We start from the raw sequence: 19,329 nt of genomic DNA on the forward strand, positions 1-19,329 counted from the left end.
CGAATAAATGCTCTTTCCCCAACAAGCGAGACGGAACGAAATCAGTTCCAACGCCTCAAACTTCCAATCCCTCTTCGGAAATGTCGATGGCAATGATGACAATGAAAGCCGCAACGAACCTACAGTATCATAACAGCCCGACATTTCGGAGAAGAACCCGAAACGCTACCATTTATCCAACGGCAAAGATGCCAACACGCATCGAGCGGTTGATACAGGAGCAGGGCGTGGTCCTGATGCCCGGCTGCTACGATGCGCTCTCAGCTGCCATCGTCCAGAAGTCTGGTTTCAGCGCCGGTTTCATCTCTGGTTACGCCCTTTCCGCCTCTCTGCTTGGCAAACCCGACTTCGGCTTGCTAACGTAAGCCCCTATGCGCATGACACCCCCAAATCCCGGATTCCTTCTATTATCCTTCTTGCTGCATTTGTATATGACTTGTTTTTCTTTTCTTTTTTAATGTATGTGTTGATTTTCAGGCCTCCGGAGATGGCGGAAACTGCTCGCCTTGTCTGTGCCGCAGCTCCTCTCATCCCTATCATTGCCGATGCCGGTTTGTTTCTCTCTTCGAGGGTTTTCTTTTATTTATTTAGGGCCTGTTTGGATGCCTGTAAGTTGGGTAAGTAGGAAGTGACTTCCAGGGAAGTCACTTACGGGTGGTGTTTGGGGGAGAAAAATCACCTGTAAGTCACTTACAGGCAAATCTACCAAAAAACTGCAGGGAGATGGGGTTGAGAAGTCACTTCCCTGTAAGTCACTTATAGGCTCAACGGTCGGATTTTTAAAAAGAGGGGAAGAGGGAGAAACGCACCATTTCCTCGTCTTTCATCAACCAGTCGGGACAGCTCTCCCTCTCTGCAATCCCTCTCCCCCTCCCTCTCTGCAATCTCTCTCCCCCTCCCTCTCTGCAATTACCGCCTTCCGTCTCTTCTCCTCCAAAAACGGTAGGGTTTCATCTACCCTTTTTTTCTCCCCGAAAACGGGAGTGGTTTGACGTTACTCTGTAAGGCACGGCACGCTCACTTACGCACGTGCGCATTTTTTCACACGTGTGGTACATGTGATGCAGCATCCCATGAAACCGTTAGGGACCAATTTTTGCCCTGATTTAAAACTCTGGTGGGCCATAGAAAAGAAAGATGCAAATCAAGGTAGGAAAATGTTTTCTTTTGTCATGGCCTACCAATGTTTTAGATTAAAGTAAAAGTTAGGTCATGGGGGTTTTATGGGGTTCTGCATCACGTGGACCGTTCAGATTTTGGACTCAAATCACGTATGATGAGTTCTCAAAAAAGAACTCTTGCCAACGGCTGAGTATAATGCTGGAAGGGATTGCGTGCCAAGTAATGTGTAAACTCTGTGGATCACTATGATATATGTATTTGATCCACACTGTCCATCCATTTTAATAGTTAATTTTAAGTCCTGATCCCAAAAATTAGCTATATGCAAAGATCAAGTGGACCACACCGCAGGAAATAGTGTGAATTGAGTGTATTCCGTTGAAAATTTCTGGGAGGCCACAAAAGTTATGGATCAAGCTGATTTTATTTTTTTTTCCCTTCATCTATGTGTTTGTGATCTTATGAACATGTTGGATGACAAATAAAGATCACTATGGGCACTAGAAAGGTTTCAACGGTTGAAATCAGTATTCTCACTTTTTCCCGTGGTATGGTCTACTTTAGCTTTAGATATGCTTAAATATACGGTTCAACGTCTACATTTAAATGAAAAAATGTACTTTTAATTTTTAAAGAAGACATTGTTAATATACTTTAATTATTATATTTGCTATTAATGTTTTTAAATTTAATCCCAATGTTTAAATTGAGTTATTGCTTCATATTATATAAAAAATTAGCTCAAATATTCCTCTTGATGGGCTTAATAAAATGATATATTTGATATTATTCATTCTGATATGATCATAACACTTTGGAACAATTCCCTAATTGAAGCTCTGCTCAGTGTGAATATACAACTTTTCACCTGTAAGTAACTTATAGGTTACCCAACAGAAAAACTAACTTACCTGTAAGTGACTTACAACTTATATTCAAACAGGTTATCTGTAAGTGACTTTCACCTGTAAGTGACTTATAGGCATCCAAACAGGTGATCGTTTGATGCCTGTAAGTTTTTAAGTTGTAAGTGAACTTTCAAGTGAAAGTCACTTAGGGCCTATTTGGTTGCCTGTAAGTTGGGTTCGTGGGAAGTGACTTATAGGAAAGTCACTAACAGGTGCTATTTGGGGGAAGAAATTCATCTGTAACTCACTTACAACTTGTAAGTCACTTACAGGAAAAACTGCCAAGAAACTTCAAGGGGCTGGAGGTCACTTCCCTATAAGTGACTTACAGGCCAATGGTCTGATTTTTTAAACAAGGGGAAGAGAGGGAAAACGCACCTCCATTACCGAAAAGCTCTAGCCATTGAAGAAGCTCCACTAAGCTAGCTCTCTCTCTCTCTCTCTCTCTCTCTCTCTCTCTCTGCAATGGCCTTGTGCGCCTCCCTCTCTCCGTCTCTGCAATTAGTGTTGCTATGCGCCCATCTCTCTTCCCCTCTCTCCTTCTTTGCACGCAATTAGGGTTGCGGTTTTTTTTTTCTTTTGTTGGAATTGATGGATTCAATTAGGATGTGACAGTGGGGCCCACCGTAATTTGTGTTTTATTTTGGTATATCTATGCCATCCATCAGTTTTGCCAGCTCATTTTAGGGCCCAAGCCCAAACATGAAGTATATCCAAATCTTCGGTGGGTCACACCATAAGAAACAGTGGTGATTGAATGTCCACCATTAAAGCTCCCCACAGTCTGGTCTATTGACGTGGACCATTTTTATTTATTTTTAAATTTTTTATTTAATTATTTTAATGCACTACACCTTGTACAAGTAAAATATCAAAAATGGCCCACCATGGAATAGCATAAGAATTGGCTTAAATATTCCTCTTGGCAGGCTTAAGAGAATGATATATTTGGTGTCAGGATTTTTTATGTGATTATAACATCTTGAAATGATTCCCTACTCCAAGCTCTGCTTGGCTGTAAATATATAACTTCTTACTTGTAAGTAACTTACAGGCTACCCAAACACAAAAACCAATTTACCTGTAAGTGACTTACAGCTTACATCCAAACAAAATAACCTGTAAGTGACCTTCAACTGTGAGTCACGTACTTATAAGTCACTTACAACTTAAAAACTTACAGGCATCTAAACAGGCCCTTACATGCTGCTTGTTTGGATGTAAGCTGGTTAGTAGTTTTTGAGCAACCTGTAAGTCACATACAAGTAAGATGTTGTGTATTCATGTCAGGCAGAGCTTGGAGTATAGAATCATTACAAAATCTTATAATCACATAAGAAACCTTGGCAGAAAATACACCATTGGGTGGAACCCATTTAAATGAATCTTTGAGTTGATTCTTAGGCTAAACCAATCATCAGCTTGGTCACAAAAGTGAGCCCACATATTTGAGATGCCCGTAATGTGGAGTAGCAACTTAATATAAGCATTAAAGAAATTAAAAATACTAATAACAAATCCAAACATAATTCTTAATTACCACATTCCCTAGAGAACCAGGCTGCTAGCCCCTTGGTACCTCTATTTAGGAGGGCCACACTATGATAACCGTTTTTCACCACCATTTCATTCAACAATGAAAACAATTCGTAGTTTATACAACACTACCATAAGAAGCTTTAAATTCTCATTTCAACACCAACCTATTTCTGAATACATAGAAGCTAAGAGGAGATATCCATCAATAGCTTGTTTCTAGATCCAAATAATGATGAAAAATGCAACTGTACCTTCAGCTCTCTATGGATCTGGTTGTTTGTATGTGTGGTCATTCTATAAATTGTTACACGACAATGGAACGGATGAGGTCATCAAACCCACTATGCATGTTCAGACTTATGGAGATCCACCGAAAGTAGCAGCTTTTGCGTCGCTTGTTGGAAGGGAGAGGTTATTGACTACTGATAGTGGATAACCTTCAAAGACGAATGCTTCCAAATGGATGCATCATTTGCATGGCCAATCTAGAGACGATCAATCATGTATTTCTTCACTGCACATTCGCTAGTAGTTTATGGAACAGCTTGCTACTCAAGTAGTGCTGTAAATGGTCGGGTTGGGGGCAGGTTTAGCCAAAACCACACCCGCCCATTTACTAAACGGGTATGGATCTGGTAGAGGGAGATCCACCCAAACCCATTTATAAATGGGTCAGGTCTAACCAGTCTGGTTAAGGGATATCCAGACCCTGAACCAGACCTACTTATAACGGGTCTAAAGAGTTTGGTCAGGTCTTGATCACCTTGATTTTATATCAAAATTAATAAATGTCAATTAATAATAAAAAATTAAATTTAGCAACTTCTCATAATAAAAAAAATGCAAATAATGACGCAGGTAAAGATCGAAATGATTTGCCTCATTTTTGGTCTCATGTCCTAAACTGAGTTAGCAAAATGGATGGACGGGGCAGATTTCTTACAAGCATCATGGCGGGCCCCACTTAACATCCCAGTGCAGGAACTTCCTGCAAAAGCCTTTCACATGCAATCCACATACATCCTAATTCATTAATCCCACCATCTTCGGTGTGTTGATTTATATTCTATGGTGCCCCGTATTCTTAGCCGACCATGGGGTGGATTTCTCGTTTTCCCATGTTACTTGTCAAGGTATGCAAGTATTTATACCGGGTTTGGACAAGTCCGGGTTTGGATGGGTCCCTTGCAAGATAGACCAGGCCCGCCCATTTACTAAATGGGTTCAGGTCGGGCCTAACATAAAAGTAACCAAATCCAACCCCGTTTAGCAATTGGGCCTGTGTTCTTAGACCTAGATCCGTACCACTTAACAAATGGGTCATGTCTAGGTCGGGTCTAAATGGGTCGGGTTTGGGTACCCCAATGGGTTTGCTGACCCATTTAGAACCCTATACTGAAGTTCAACATGTCCTGGGCCACCTTGAATTCTATGGGTGGCTGGTTGGTTACACATCTTTTTTGTGGGCTAACGAGATTGAAGCTATTAGGAAAGGAAGAGGGGAAGGAGAAGCGACAAATTTACACGGGGAAGAGCTAAAAGGCACAAAAGAGGTCAAGGTAGGCTCATTGGTTATAAAAGAGATGCAAAAGAAGCTTGCTAGGAGTCTAGTGACAATGGTAGGCAGGCATAATGTCTCAATTGAAGAGGTCTTGGCATGGTTGGAGTTCATGTGGGGTGTCAATCTTTAGATTTCTCTATTAGGAGATCAAATACCTTAGAGATGTGTATAGAGTTGCTATTAGAGGAAGAAGAGGCATAACGCGCTAGGCCCCCCCCTTAATCCTATTCCTTTTTGTTACGGTTGTTAGAGCTCTATTTAAGATGTGTAAACACCCCACCCAGGTTAGCAACTTGATAAAGCATGGATGGTCCCTAAGAGCCATGACCCTAACCCTAGCTATACCTTAGCCATTCCCAAGCCAAAACCACACCACAAGCCATTTCTAAGCAAAAAGCCATTCTCAAGCCTTAGCCATACCCAAGACATTACTTAAGTCAAGCCATTTCTTAAGCCAAGTCATACCCAAGCCATTTCCAAGCCAAAGCCTTAAGTCCAAGCCTTAAGCCACTCTTGAGGCACAAACGAGTCAGTTGGCTAAATTATAGAGATGAACAGTAAACGGAGGTAATTCGATTACCGCCTCCTCTTGGAAAATGTGCCTTGAGCTACAGTTGTTGCTCCCCTGGAGAGACAACTGTGCTGGGACCCACTTTACCCCTGGACTTCCACCCATTTACTATTTTACCAACCTTATCAACCTATGGGAGTATGCCATGGGACACCTCCTACCCTTCAACCTACCATAAGCCTCCACCCAACTTTTACCCTTCATAGTCCTAACAATTACCTGAAAACCAGCAATGGGGCTATGAGTACCCCCATCCTCTCTTCATTCTACACCAAGCAACTCTCACCAAGAGAAGGAGAGTGAGAGAGGGAGAGAGAGTAAGTGAGTGAGAGTAAGAGAGAGTGCTTGAGTTCTCAAGCTCCCATTTTCTTCAATCCCCGTTAGCCTTCTCCAACCCTCTCTTAGCCTCCTACACCCACTTATGTCAACCATTCCAAACCATAACATACATACTTTATCCAAGCCACATTCAAGTGCAAGCCAAAGATCGTGCCATCATCACTTGCATTCATAATTCGTCAATCGCATCATTACTTTCCTTCTCAACCTCCTTGCTTCTCTAGGTTGTCATTGAATGTATGCTCCGTGACTTGCCAGAACTCTGGATCATGTTGCATCCGAAATTCATGGTAGCCTAGTCCTCCTACATAACATTCTATCATCATCGCATCTCTTCTTAAACCTCTTTCTAGACATTCTCTGAATATATGCTCTGTGGCTTGCTGGAATTCTGGACCCTACCACATCAGAAATTCAGGTTTGCCTAGTCTCATTTTAATACTTCGCATCTTATCATCTTATCTCTTGAAATTAGCTTACCACACGAAGTATAGACCGTACACCCATACGAGCAAAGAGGGTGCCTAACACCTTTCATCTCTGTAACCGAGGTCCCTTACTCAGAATCCCGAGTTGTAGATTAAGAGTCAACTTAAAGAAAATTCTCTGGCTTTTACAGATTCTGCATGTTCTCGCCGACTGTAGGATTTTGAGCTAATTGGCAATTGACGACTCTAAGTCTACTACATCTTCAATCCAAATCAGCCTATACACCTCAAAAACAATGATAAAAGCGTGGGCGCCGATTTCCAGTGATCTTGATAACTGAAGATTGACTGCGGGATATGTATTTTGTTTTGCAAATGGTCCTATAAGTTTGATGTCAAAGCTTTGAGGAAAGGTAGCATTGTCAACTACGGATGCCGAGTACATGGCAGCAACGAAAGCTTGTAAGGAGGCGGTTTGGCTTTAAGGATTTTTGGGAGAGAAATGTTTTGTTTATAAACCTATGGATTTGTTTTGTGACAATATGAGCATCATTTATTTGGCGAAGAACCTAGTTAATCACAAGAGAAGCAAGTATATTGCAATTCAACACCATTTCATTCGTCAAGTCATTAAAGATGACCAAATTCATTTGTTGAAGGTAGGAATGGAAGATAATGTAGCGGACATGCTTACAAAGATCGTTCAAATAGATGAGTTAGATTGGAGCTTGACTTCTCTAGGCTTCAAGCCAAGGTAATGATGGTGATTGGCAAGGCAAGGAAGTGATTTTGCTATCAAGTTGAAGAATCAGTGGACCATCTTCTATTACACTACTCCTCGTCCGATATCTGGTGGAGCGTCCTCAGACTAGCAAGGGTTTCTTGGGTTATGCCTAACTCGATAGATGATCTTCTTTCTAGGTGGCATGTAGATTCTGGTGGAGCCCTAGGTAAAAGAAAATGGAGGGCAATCCTCCTAGCAGTTTTCTGGACCATTTGGGTTGAGTGCAACAATAGATGCTTCAAGAATATTTCAAGCTTAGCGGCAGGGGTGTTCTCTGGAATGCTAGCCCATTTTAGAGACTGGGCCCCCTAGTTTTTTGTCTTTTTTTTAAAAAAATTATTTTTTGGTGTCAAGCTAATGAGGAGTAGCCCTTTCTCTGTTTGGGTGTTTTTATGTTCTCTGTTGCTTTCGCTTTCCCCTGTTGCTTCGTTTTTTCTATTTTTGTTCGGTTTGTGTTTTGTTGTTGTTCTTTCAATAAAAATATTACCTTAATTTTTTTTTTTAAAAAAAATCACTATGGGTTTAGCCACTTTTTTGAGCCCATACGACCCATGTTTCACATAAGCTAACAAGGCTCAATTGTCAGTGGACCATTGGAGGGGTATATTTGACATTTCCCTCATGAAAGGGTGGCTTTTAGAGCAAGTTATGTGCGGCTAAGGTAGAGTTGCAAATTTTGGATAGGGGTTTCTTTCTTACACAAGAGGGTTTCAAGAAAGGGGTTTTCTTCGTAAAGGCTAGATTCAAGGCTCCAAGGCTTTCCAAGAGGTGCTCCAAGGTTTTCTTCTCAAAGTGTCCACAGTGAGAAGATCTATAACTAGCATTGCAATAGTAGATGGTTTTTCTTTTAAGCTTGGATTCAAGAGGGTTTTGTTGTATTCTTGAAGAAGGTACTCAATTCCTTATTCTTTGTAATCTCTCCTTGCTGTAGTGGATTTTTCTTTGCCGGATTGCTCATGGATGTACTCCTAGTGCTAACCACTTATATCTTGTGTTCTTGTGTGGTTTGTGGTTGGGTTTTTCTTCTTTGGCTTCTTTTTATTTATTGCACACGATCCTTACATATTCCGTGTGCCATTGGAATCAATTTGTGCTTTGATTGTGGTGGCATGTTGCTTGGGCAGTGGTTTTAGTTGCATCAAGTGGTTGACGGTGGTTTTAATCGCTTCACGGGTGTTGTGGCTGCTGGCATTTTGAAGGGATCTTTATGAAGATGAGATTGAGGAACTTCTTATCCTCATGGGCTTCAGAAACAGATGGAAACCATCGTTAAGAGAAAGTGATGTATGGATGCGGAACCTTGAGAGGGTGGGGACTTTCTCAGTAGATTTGTTCTATCTACTACTTTCAGAGGATTGTAGAAGGAAGGATAGGGGGCCCAGATAGATTTGATTTGGGTTATCTGAGTAGTGGGTATTGTCTTTGGCTGGCTTGTTGGGAAGTCTAAGATGCTTACCATTGACCATGGTATTCACAAACAGTTACATGACTCCCTTAATGGCCATTACATAATGGTAACAATGGGACCCATTGTTTAATGCCCATTTTGAAAGAAAGAAAAAAAAAAAGGAGGCCTGTAACAGGCTTATAACAGTCCGATACGGAGCCAATACACTTTCTTAAAAAGTCTGACTATTACAGAGCCGTAATGGGTGTTATGGGGACCGTAAAGGCCATTACAGACTGTATTGTAATGACTGACATGACCATCATTACCATTATTGAATACCTTGCCATTGACCATATGAGGAGTAGAATGATTATCATCACAAACATTTGTATTCTTTGCTTTTGGAATGAGGAATCAGTACACCATTTGTTTATGCATTGAGAATTTCAAGAGCTGTTTGGTGGAGGTATGTTGACGTTTTTTGGGATGGTGTGAGCAATGCATGGGATGATCTTGGTCTTTCTCTAGACCTGGCATGTGTGATGGGGCTGCTTGGAATGAGGAGAAAAATCTTGTGGCCTCTTACGCTGTTAGCTGAGCTTTGGCCTATTTGGAAGGGAAGCGAAAAGAGGAAATTCTGCAACAAAGCTGAAATGTATGATTAGATCTTCCATTAGGCTAAAGAAGGGTTTGTTAATTGGACCATTGGTTTAAACAACTTTATGCCTGCCTTCGAAAGGGATTGATGGTTCCTCATTATATTCTCCCTTGAGCTGTTGCTCTGGTGTCTGTCTTGTTTTGTCTTTTGCTTTAATAAAATCTTAATTTCCTTTCAGAAGAAAAAAGAGGATACTTCTATCCTTGGCTGTTTCATTTTAGTTTAATAGCTTTCATAGATCTTTAGTTCAAGGATCTGGTAATAGTTTTATGCCTGGTGCCCCACCAGCATAGTTCCCCGAAATCTGCGACAGTGATTTTTAACAGTGCCCAGTAAGTTTAAGTTACGAAATCCATTACTTTCATATGCTTACTCAAGTTTCAAGTAATCATGTGGGCTTCTCTCTTTTCCTTTTGTGGATAATCATACGTGTCAAGATGCAAAACATATTGATTCTTTGCATCTAGAATTGTCCTGCTTCTACTGTTGTCAGTTAATGCCAACAGAAGTTATATTATGTTTTTCTTGTTTTGGTCTAAGACAAGATGTTGCATGTGTTAATGTGAGGTTTCTTTTGCTTAAGTTCAAGGTCTTTTCTTTATTATGTTTATTTTAAAAAAACTCAATTTCAGACTTTCTGCAATGTATTTAAATCAATTGTTTCTCTTTAATGTTTGCTAGATACTGGCGGTGGCAACGCTCTCAATGTTCAGAGGACTGTCCGAGATTTGATTGCAGCAGGTGCTGCTGGTTGCTTTCTCGAGGTACAATGTAAATCATAGGTGATTTGAGACATTGGGTTCTTTTTTTCTTTCTTTCTTTTTTCTTTTTTTTGAACTTGGCACTAGTATATTTTAAATCCTCATTATTAAAAATCATGAAGTCCTGTAGCAATAATTCTTTACGTCAATATTTTTCTTCTATTACAGGATCAAGCATGGCCAAAGAAGTGTGGTAAGAGAGCACCTCATCTCTAACGTCTCCCATTTAATGTATTTCGCTTCTAAGGATATTGGCAGGAAAAAGTAATGGTTTCTTTTATTTCATACTTCTTTCTTTTGGACTGCATGATGCTGACAAATTTTCACTGGTGCTTTTATGTGCATTTGACCAGGCCATATGCATGGCAAACAGGTACTTTGTGCTTAGTACTTTTTGTCTTTTCCATTGTAATTGGTCAGTTGAACTTTGGGTGTTATATGTTGCAAGAGAAGTTCTTATAACAGAATGCTACAAATTCATTCATGAATACATTAACATTCAAGTTTAGTTTACTGGTACCGTAGACACATCTATGGGTGTGTGGCTATGCATGCTCACACAGTATGTGTCCATATACGTTCTTGTGTGGTGATTGATTTCAGATCTCCATAAGTATTTTGTCAATGTTATTATTATTTTATTATTATCTCCGTTGTTATTTTTTCTATTTTTTCCAGGTGATAGCTGCTGAGGAGCATGCTGCCAAGATAGCTTCTGCAAGAGATGCCATTGGGGATTCTGACTTCTTCCTTGTAGCTCGGACTGATGCTCGCGCAACATCTGCTAAAACAGGGCTATCAGATGCCATTTCACGGGCTAACCTCTACATGGAGGTATCACATTGAGCCCTTGATAGGATATTACAAACACCAACCACTATATGAAGTCATTTGAACTTTAGATTCACTAATTCATCCTAGTTCATAACACAAGATAAGATGTGATATTTTTGAATGCTATAACTATGCCTGAACTTACTCCTTGAAGCTCTTGTGTGGCAGAAGTATCACTTTTTAAGAGCATGCAATCAATGTCATTACCACTCACAATTACTTGATGCTAATTTCTGTTTGCTTTTCACTTTACTAGAGTAACAGCTAGCAAACTTAAGGACCTGACAATACTATTCTATTTTATGATAAATCATCATGAAATATGTAGCAACAAGTACATTTTGGAAGAAGTATGCTTTTGCCCAAAATCTTTAAAAGGTACGACTTCACCTATTTGCAAAACAAAAGGAATGTTGAAAGTTTTCTTGAAACTGGCACCAGCCATATCATGTAGGTTCACCAAAATGGATGTAATCTTGTTGGAAATATTGGTTATTACTGGATTCACTATTGGACTCTACGTTATGTATGTATGACATAATCTTCTGATCCTTATCCCAACTAATTGGGATAAGCTAAGTGGATCCTTTCCACCATTCTACTCTATCAAGGGCCAAGTTAGACCCTGGGTCTTCAGGTCTTTTCTTCAGGTCTATCAAGGGCCAAGTTACCCATGTCCTTTTGGGCCTTCTGTTTGCCCCTTTAGAGCCTTCAACTTGTACCAACTCACTCCTAACCCTGGAAGTTCTCCGTTGCACATGACCAAACCATGTAAGTCTAGTTTTCCTCGTTTTATTACCTATTGGTGCTACTCCAAAGTTCCCTCGAATGCATTCATTTCTAATTCTATCTTCCTCATCTTGCTTCTCATCCATCTCAACATCCTTATTTCAGCTATACATGCTATGAACCTGTTGTTGTTCCTCAATTGCCCAACATTCTGTCCTATGATGTATGGCTGGTCTTATTCCTATCCTTAATTGGCCAGTTACACTCATCATGTGAATATGTACATATGTAACTATGTGACACTCATCCCATGAACATGTTGTTCCTTAAACACTCCAACATTCTGTCCCATAAAGCTTGGCTGGTCTTATAGCTATCCTTAACTGCCCAGCTACACTTATCCTATGAATATGTGTGTGAGACATTAGCAACGTCCCTTGTGCTTTAACTGACATGTGGAGTGTCCAATCACTGATCTAGGCCATTCATTTAGTCATACAATTGGGAACAAGCAATGGTGAAAGAAATCATGCTGATTGGATGATCCTAAACATACGATTAATAGCGTAGAAAATGGACGGCCAAGATTTGGTGGAGAAACAAAATAGATTCAAACATCATCTTGTAACATCCATTCTGATTGGACAATCCTAAACATACAATTGATAGAGTAGAAAATGGAAAATGGACGGCCAAGATTTGGTGGAGAAATAAAATAGATTCAAACATCATCTTGTAACATCCATTCAATAGATCCAACTTTTTGTTGCCTATGATTCCAAAGTAGTTGATTGTGATGGTTCTAATTGTGTGATTTATGGCTCCTAAAAGTGGACGATTGTAACAAGCTGGCCCAGTTTAAAGGGTTATGATCATCCAATTGGCATGATTTTTTCACCATTGCTTGCTCCCAATTGTATGAATGAATGAACATCCCAGATCAATGATTGGACACTCAACACTTCAAAGCATTGGGGAAGTTGTTAAAACCCTTTATCTATCTATCTATACTTGAATATATATGTATACGCACACATGCGCGCACACACGCATAAATATGAAGCTTTGGCCAGCGTGCAATGCATTCTAGAGCTTCCTAGGAATGTAAACATACCGGTATTGTTTCTCCACTGTCATCGGCATCACCGCCATCCTCATCATAGTCTTGTCCTAGCTATTTGGGGTCAGATTTACATATCTTGTTTCGACAATCATTCCTATCCAAAGGCCCATCCCACTATAAATTAACAAACCTCTCATATCTCTTCTCACCACTTCTATCTGAGTCCTTTTAGGTCTTCCCCTTGTTCTCCTTTCGGGTCTACTCAGTGGCTCCTACACCAATTTTCTTAGCAAACAGTGGTCCCTTCTCTGATTTTTTTGCACACAGGTGAGCTATACACTTGGCTCTACATCGTTTTATCTCCTATCAGCTTGTAGGTTGGTTTGCCTTGCCTGGCCTGATTCTTGGATCTTCCAAGTCTTCTCATACATCCCTATCAACATGATCATATCTGCAATCTTTATCCTCTGCTTTTGTTGCCTCTAAATGCCAAACAATTTGCTCTATGCAGCTGGGTAAGTTGGGATTGAACTCAAACACCTCACTTTTGAAACATGCTTCTACCATTGAGATATGGACTTGAACCATGTAGTAGTTGGTTGGATGGCTGTCTTTTAAAACAATAATAATTAAAAAAATTCCCTCAAGTTTCATCGGCATGTGATGGTCATAAAAATTTCCACTATTGCCTTTGCCTAAATTCCAGAATTGTGCCTGGTAAATGATTCTCATCCTATTAGTAGACTTGGTTGCTATCTTTTTAATATCACCACCGGGTGAAGGTAAAAGGTGGGAAAACTAGACGAATGGGTTTGTTAGAGGTGGTCGTGTGCTTTACTGCATTTTTCTAGATCATGTTGTCGTAGTTAAGGAAACGAATGCCAAGCTGGATAATTCCAACAAAATGAACTAAGGGAAAGCCTACAATGAGTGAGGATTCGGCTGTCCTTTATAGGGATTAAGGGAAGAGAGGTTAGTGTGGCAGTTGGTGTCCTTGGATACAGAATACATTTCAAAAAATCCATTTCTACTCAAATCCTTGTCCTGCCTGCATCTTGGATTGGAAAAACTCTAGAAGAAGCTTTTAAAAGTATATTTTTGCTGACTGAGTTTGATGACTAAAACCAAGTTAATAGACTGAGAAGCGTGATTGAGTCACTAATCATCTCAAACTTATGTAGTATAGCGCAGGCGTTGCCGATGTCATTAAGTACGTTTATGTGTCTATCTGCTGCAGAAACCAGGGCTGTCAGAGGGTCAGGTTCGGATTGGGTCCTAGTCCTAGAGCACCCATAGCCAACTTGATTGGGTTCAGGACTTGCCGGGTCTAGGCTTCATTCTTTGGGACCTGGACCTAGATCCAATCCAGTCCAGGTACTCATTGGGTCTTTGGACCTTAGTTTCGAGTTCTATCCAGGTCAAATAAGGGCATTTACATGGTCGGGACCTCCCGGTGGATGGATTAGGTTGCACACACATGTGCCTCTTTGACACAAGCGTGGTGTGTAAACAGGCTCCCTTACATGCATGTGGCTCATCAAACCTTATTCTGTTGCTAGATTAATATATATTTAATATTTAAAATATTAGTAATAAAATAGAAGAATAAAGGAGTAAATCTTAGGGGCTGTTTGTTTCCTAAATTATGCCAATAATGAAAAGTAAAATCATAATGATTGTAAATTACATTACCTGTCTGACGCCATCAGTGGTAAATATGTGATGGGTACATTGTTTGATAATCTCCTATGCCCTGTCATTTGTAAGGATTAATACCAATTCAGACGTTCAGATGGACAGCTGTAAATGTCAAATCAGCTAGGAAAAAAAAAAATCGGTACCTCTGCTAAGTATGCTCTGGCACAGACATTGCAACATTTGAAATTGGATTGCTTTTCGGCACATATTTGTCCTGCCTTCAGTTTGACTGCCATAGGTCAACATGTATTGTTGTTGACCCATCTCCACACCTGGTCACAGTATTTGTACCCAAATGCATGCTACTCCATACCGTAACGAATACCCATCTCACTCAGACAATACACATACAACTTTGAAAAACAATAACCTATGGTACGATCCTCTAATCCTTTCTTGCGAAGGATGGATGTAAAAACACATGGATCAGCCCTGTATATATCCACCAGTGGGGTCCATATTTGGATGTCAGGGCCTGATGAATTACATGATTATCACGTCTGGTGGTTGGAGTACAAAACACATCTATGCATGTGTTGTACATGTACGCCACTGAACCATGAGTCATTGTGGCAGCCCCAGCAGATTTTTAAATTACAAACCTCTCAAACGATCAATCATCCTAATTCATCGGAAACAGTCAACGTCCAAACAAACATAAGAGATTATGATGTACTCAGTTCTATGCATGTACTACATGAAATTAAATAGGAATGTTGGGATTCATTACTCCCAAGCATGTCCAAAATTATAGTGTACCAATATATGAACAGGCCCTCAGACCTGTTAAATTCTTTTCTTCCAGCACCTCACACAGAGGGGTGCATAAGAAAAGGCAGAATTTCACTGGCTTGACAGACTTTTGGGTAATGGCTAAGGGCCTGTTTGGATGTACCTCAGAATGAGGATGGCAGAAGGGCAGCTATTTGGCACCATCTAGTAAAATGTGGATGGTGGGATGTATTAAACACCTCAGCCTGCAAAATACACCGAAAGTGATAATGCAGTGATACTCAGTCGGACTCGTTATCATCCCATTTTCATTCATTGCAGTAGACTCAAGCTCTGGTCCACATCTGGGAGACATTGCAAGCCTTTAACGAATAGCATCACTGGCCCATGTGATATAAGGTTACAAACCCAAAAAGATTGAGCGGAATTTTTGCTCTCTCTCTCTCTCTCTCTCTCTCTCTCTCTCTCTCTCTCTGTGAAAATTGATGATCTCTGTGTGAGAATTGATGATCTCTATGCTGGAAACAAACGTGCAGGCTGGGGCTGATGCTTGCTTTGTGGAGGCACCGAGGGACGATAATGAGCTCCAGGAAATCGCGCATCAGACTCGTGGCTACCGGGTCTGTAACATGCTTGAAGGTGGGGTTACACCATTGCACACGCTGCAGGAGCTGAAAGAGATTGGCTTCCATCTCATCGTTCACCCACTAACGACCCTCTATGCATCAGCCCGTGCGATGATCGACATTCTGAAGACATTGAAGGAGAATGGAAGCACCAGAGATCAGCTTCACAAGCTGGCCACGTTCGAGGAGTTCAATAAGCTGGTTGGCTTGGAGTCGTGGTTTGAACTCGAAGAACGGTACGCCAAAGTGAAATCCGTCAGTGTCAGGTCATGATTTTTATTTAACCCATTGCTTCTAGTGGTAGAGAATGTCTGTTGCAATTGAACCATGTCAGTTATTAAGGCTGTTAGTTACAACTCATCTGTCGGCTTTAAGGTAGTTTTTGGTTGTTTCAATATCTCATGGCTGGTGGGGCTCTCATAGTCATGCCTACTTAAATGCACCTGGTGTTAAGGGCAGTGTGGAAAAAAGGGGATTGAAGAACCCTTGATCGCTTGTTGAGATGGGGAAGGCTCAAGACACCGGCTAAATAGGGAAGAAAATCGGAATCCTTCCCAAAACCCCTGTACACGTCTAAGGCTTTCCCCACACAAATACTAGGATATATGTAACATGATGAGATGTGTGCGATTGAGCCTTTCTTACATGCTTCTTTTGATCGCAGGATAGTGGGTCCCACTGTAATCAATGGCCCCCCATCAATCCGGTTTTAGTTTGGAGACATGGTCCATGTGATGCACTACCAAAAGCATCCTAGGGATGGAGTTTCTCTTGTGGGAGCTGTGGTTGGAAAGTAGTAGGCTGAGCCATATTCCTGTAATAATATATTCACGCAGCTCTCGGAAAGATGATCTCACGAAGAGAGATTACGAGTAGACTTATCTGCTGTTCTTGGTGTCGATATTTGATACAGAAATCCTCCTTCTGGATTGGATGTGCACTAAAAATACCCCCATATTGGAAGATACCAGCCATTGATGTTGGACTTACTGAAGTGTAGATCTCCCTCCCTCCCTCCTTCCCTCTGAATGTGTGGGTGTGTTTTCTTTGTTAACCCTCTATTTTCTTGTCAACATTTGAATGGTTAGGATTTTCCTGTTGAGAATTTTGGTGAATCAGACTTCAAGTGGAGACCGTCCTACTAACAGTATGTGTGACTGAACCATGAGCCTCACTTGTATAAACAATGCCAACCATAGACATTAGGAGCATTGTATGATGCTTAGTATCTTACCATTCACATGATACTTCTGGAGGCGCATCTCAAGCATATTGACTATATGGATCAATAGGCATTCTAATGCGCAAATGCTATATCCATCTGGTATTTGTAACCATTAATCTGTATGCTTTGTGGACCATTGCTCCAAACCTTCTTTACCATTTGAGAGAGAGAGAGAGAGAGAGAGGATTTCGGCATTTTTAAAGCGAAACCCTCTCTCTCAAAACACCTTAGCACATTGAAAGCTAAGATGTGCTTGGGTCTTGCTGCGTATCATATACACTTCCTCAAAACACCCTGTAAAAAGGCATTTTAATAAGGCATTTTAATACCCAGCTGATGAATAAGAGTGAGAACCATGCAGATGGTTGTGGGTTTCGCTTTTAACGGGGCTGAAAGTCTTGTTGATCATCAAAAGAAAGGCCCATCTCTTTATTAAAATCCTTGGCAAAGCTTTTAAAGGGGCTCAAGATCTCATTGATCATGCCTTGCTCTTTATTGAAACCCTTGGCAACTAGACGTGCTTGATGGATCTGTATTGCGGAATTGACGGATCGTTTATGCATCAATGAAAGAGATTCAACATAATAATCTTAATTCTTAAGGCATACTTGATTGGGAAGACATCCCGATGCCTTGATGTTGCCGATAGGAATCTAGATCTTCTGCGCCTCACACCCTTAGAGAACCTTCAATGAGACTAGGGTTTTCTCGCTTGTGTTGGTGAGGGGACTAATGCATGTATATATAGGAAAGAGGGCTAGAAGCTTACCCAACATACTTCTCACCTCTAGGGTCTCCACACCGTAAGTTTCCATATCCGGCTTAATAGTCGTGTACAGGGACCATGGTTCAAGTGTCCCGCTCCAAACCTATTTACAATGATCATTGATCACCACTGTGTGAGGCCCGCTAAATCGCTCAATCTGAATAATCCAACGGTCTGATCTAAACCGATGATCATGTGTGGCTCACCTGATGGAGTCTTATAGTGATATCTCTTTATCAAAAGCCTTTGGCGACTGGATGTTCTTCTCTTATCTTATGAAATTGTAGCTGACAAGGTTCGTTGGGAAGAGTGTTCAATTGGATATGAGTGTCCCATCACCTATGTGAACCAATCAAGGGGTGGGGTCCACATCATGTCCCATTCTGGAGACTTATTGAAAAATAAGAAGAAAGTGGCCTACTATAGATTCCTAAATCCTAATTGGTTCTTTGTGCTAAACAACTCGCAGTGAAATGAGGGATGCTCAGCGGCATAACAAAGTGGGGAGTGGATAGGCAGTGACATGGTGCTATTTCATTAATTTACCATGTTGTTCAAGTACCCATAATAGCAACAATCAATGTAATAAAAAGTAAAAACCGAATTAAGATTTAACATGGAAATAACAAGTGAAAATGTATCCACTGATTCCTCATCAAAATAAAAAGGATAAGAAAAATGAAGAATCAAAGGAGATGTGGAAGTAGGTCGCTCTTCTGATGATAATTCAAGCCTCATTCTAGAAGTAAAAGATTAATCCAGACTCTCTGTCACGATCGCCTTAGTGATACAACCATTGATCGGATAAAATAACTAATTCCAACATCACAACAGTTTGATGCTCAATATACAATGACAAAAAAAAAAAAAAATAATGATAATTAAAATAAAAACAATAGAGATAATTAGGTTTCTTAAAGAACACAGAGAAGAAAACTTGTTGTTAGGGTTAGAGTTTCTTGCTGTTTTAATCACTTAGGTTTTCTCTCGCTAAGAGAGATTATATAGTAACATCCCATGCTCACATGGCAGCTACCTAGGGCTGAGGTGGTTGCCAACGTTACAATGAATAATTACTACACCGTTGTCGTAATGTATGTCTAGCACCCACAAAACTCAGTCAAAAGCTCAAAACAAAAGGGCAAAAATAAAATTTATCATGTATACAAGATTGAACCCGGCCCGGCATGGTGTGATGGGCTAGAGCGCGTGTGCGTGTGTGGTCTTTGGCATATCATACCCAAGAAGCTATCCACATAAACTCTAATATAAAGGGGGGGAAAAAGCATCATTCCTATTCAATATGAGACTATTCTCACAAGCAACTTTTTCAAAGATAAAAAGTGAACTTTTCTCCATACTCTCTCTCTTAGTTTTTTAAAACAATAACCAAAACTATTAATCCCCTACTATTTAAAAATAAAATAAAAGATACATGAGCATCAAACCTAGCATCCATAAAAAAGGTGTTTTGTAGACTTGAATCTTTGTCTAGTGGGAGGTAATTACATACCATAGACTTAGTGGACAATTGTCACACGTTAAAATTTGACACCTGAGTACGGAGACTCTGGTCCCGAGTTCACAAGTATGTG

The 19,329-nt window shown here is 40.4% G+C and overlaps 1 protein-coding gene across 1 annotated transcript; it reads left to right on the forward strand.

The window, feature by feature from the left end:
• On the forward strand, window positions 1-16,140 carry LOC131242623 (carboxyvinyl-carboxyphosphonate phosphorylmutase, chloroplastic-like). The gene is made up of 7 exons (XM_058241382.1): window positions 1-361; window positions 478-551; window positions 9,982-10,064; window positions 10,230-10,254; window positions 10,415-10,434; window positions 10,740-10,895; window positions 15,654-16,140. Exons 1-7 carry the CDS (start codon window positions 81-83, stop codon window positions 16,014-16,016), a joined length of 1,002 nt encoding a protein of 333 aa, XP_058097365.1. The 5' UTR covers window positions 1-80; the 3' UTR covers window positions 16,017-16,140.
• Window positions 16,141-19,329: the final 3,189 nt, after the last annotated feature.

The sequence above is a fragment of the Magnolia sinica genome, chromosome 4 (genome assembly GCF_029962835.1).
Source record: "Magnolia sinica isolate HGM2019 chromosome 4, MsV1, whole genome shotgun sequence".
NCBI classification, from domain to species: Eukaryota; Viridiplantae; Streptophyta; class Magnoliopsida; order Magnoliales; family Magnoliaceae; genus Magnolia; species Magnolia sinica.

Excerpts from the sequence above, each read along its gene's own strand:
- LOC131242623 (XM_058241382.1), top strand. The coding sequence starts at position 81 with ATGTCGATGGCAATGATGACAATGAAAGCCGCAACGAACCTACAGTAT. Across the intron at positions 552-9,981 it reads CCCTATCATTGCCGATGCCG|ATACTGGCGGTGGCAACGCT; the intron begins GTTTGTTTCTCT and ends AATGTTTGCTAG. Across the intron at positions 10,065-10,229 it reads CTGCTGGTTGCTTTCTCGAG|GATCAAGCATGGCCAAAGAA; the intron begins GTACAATGTAAA and ends CTTCTATTACAG.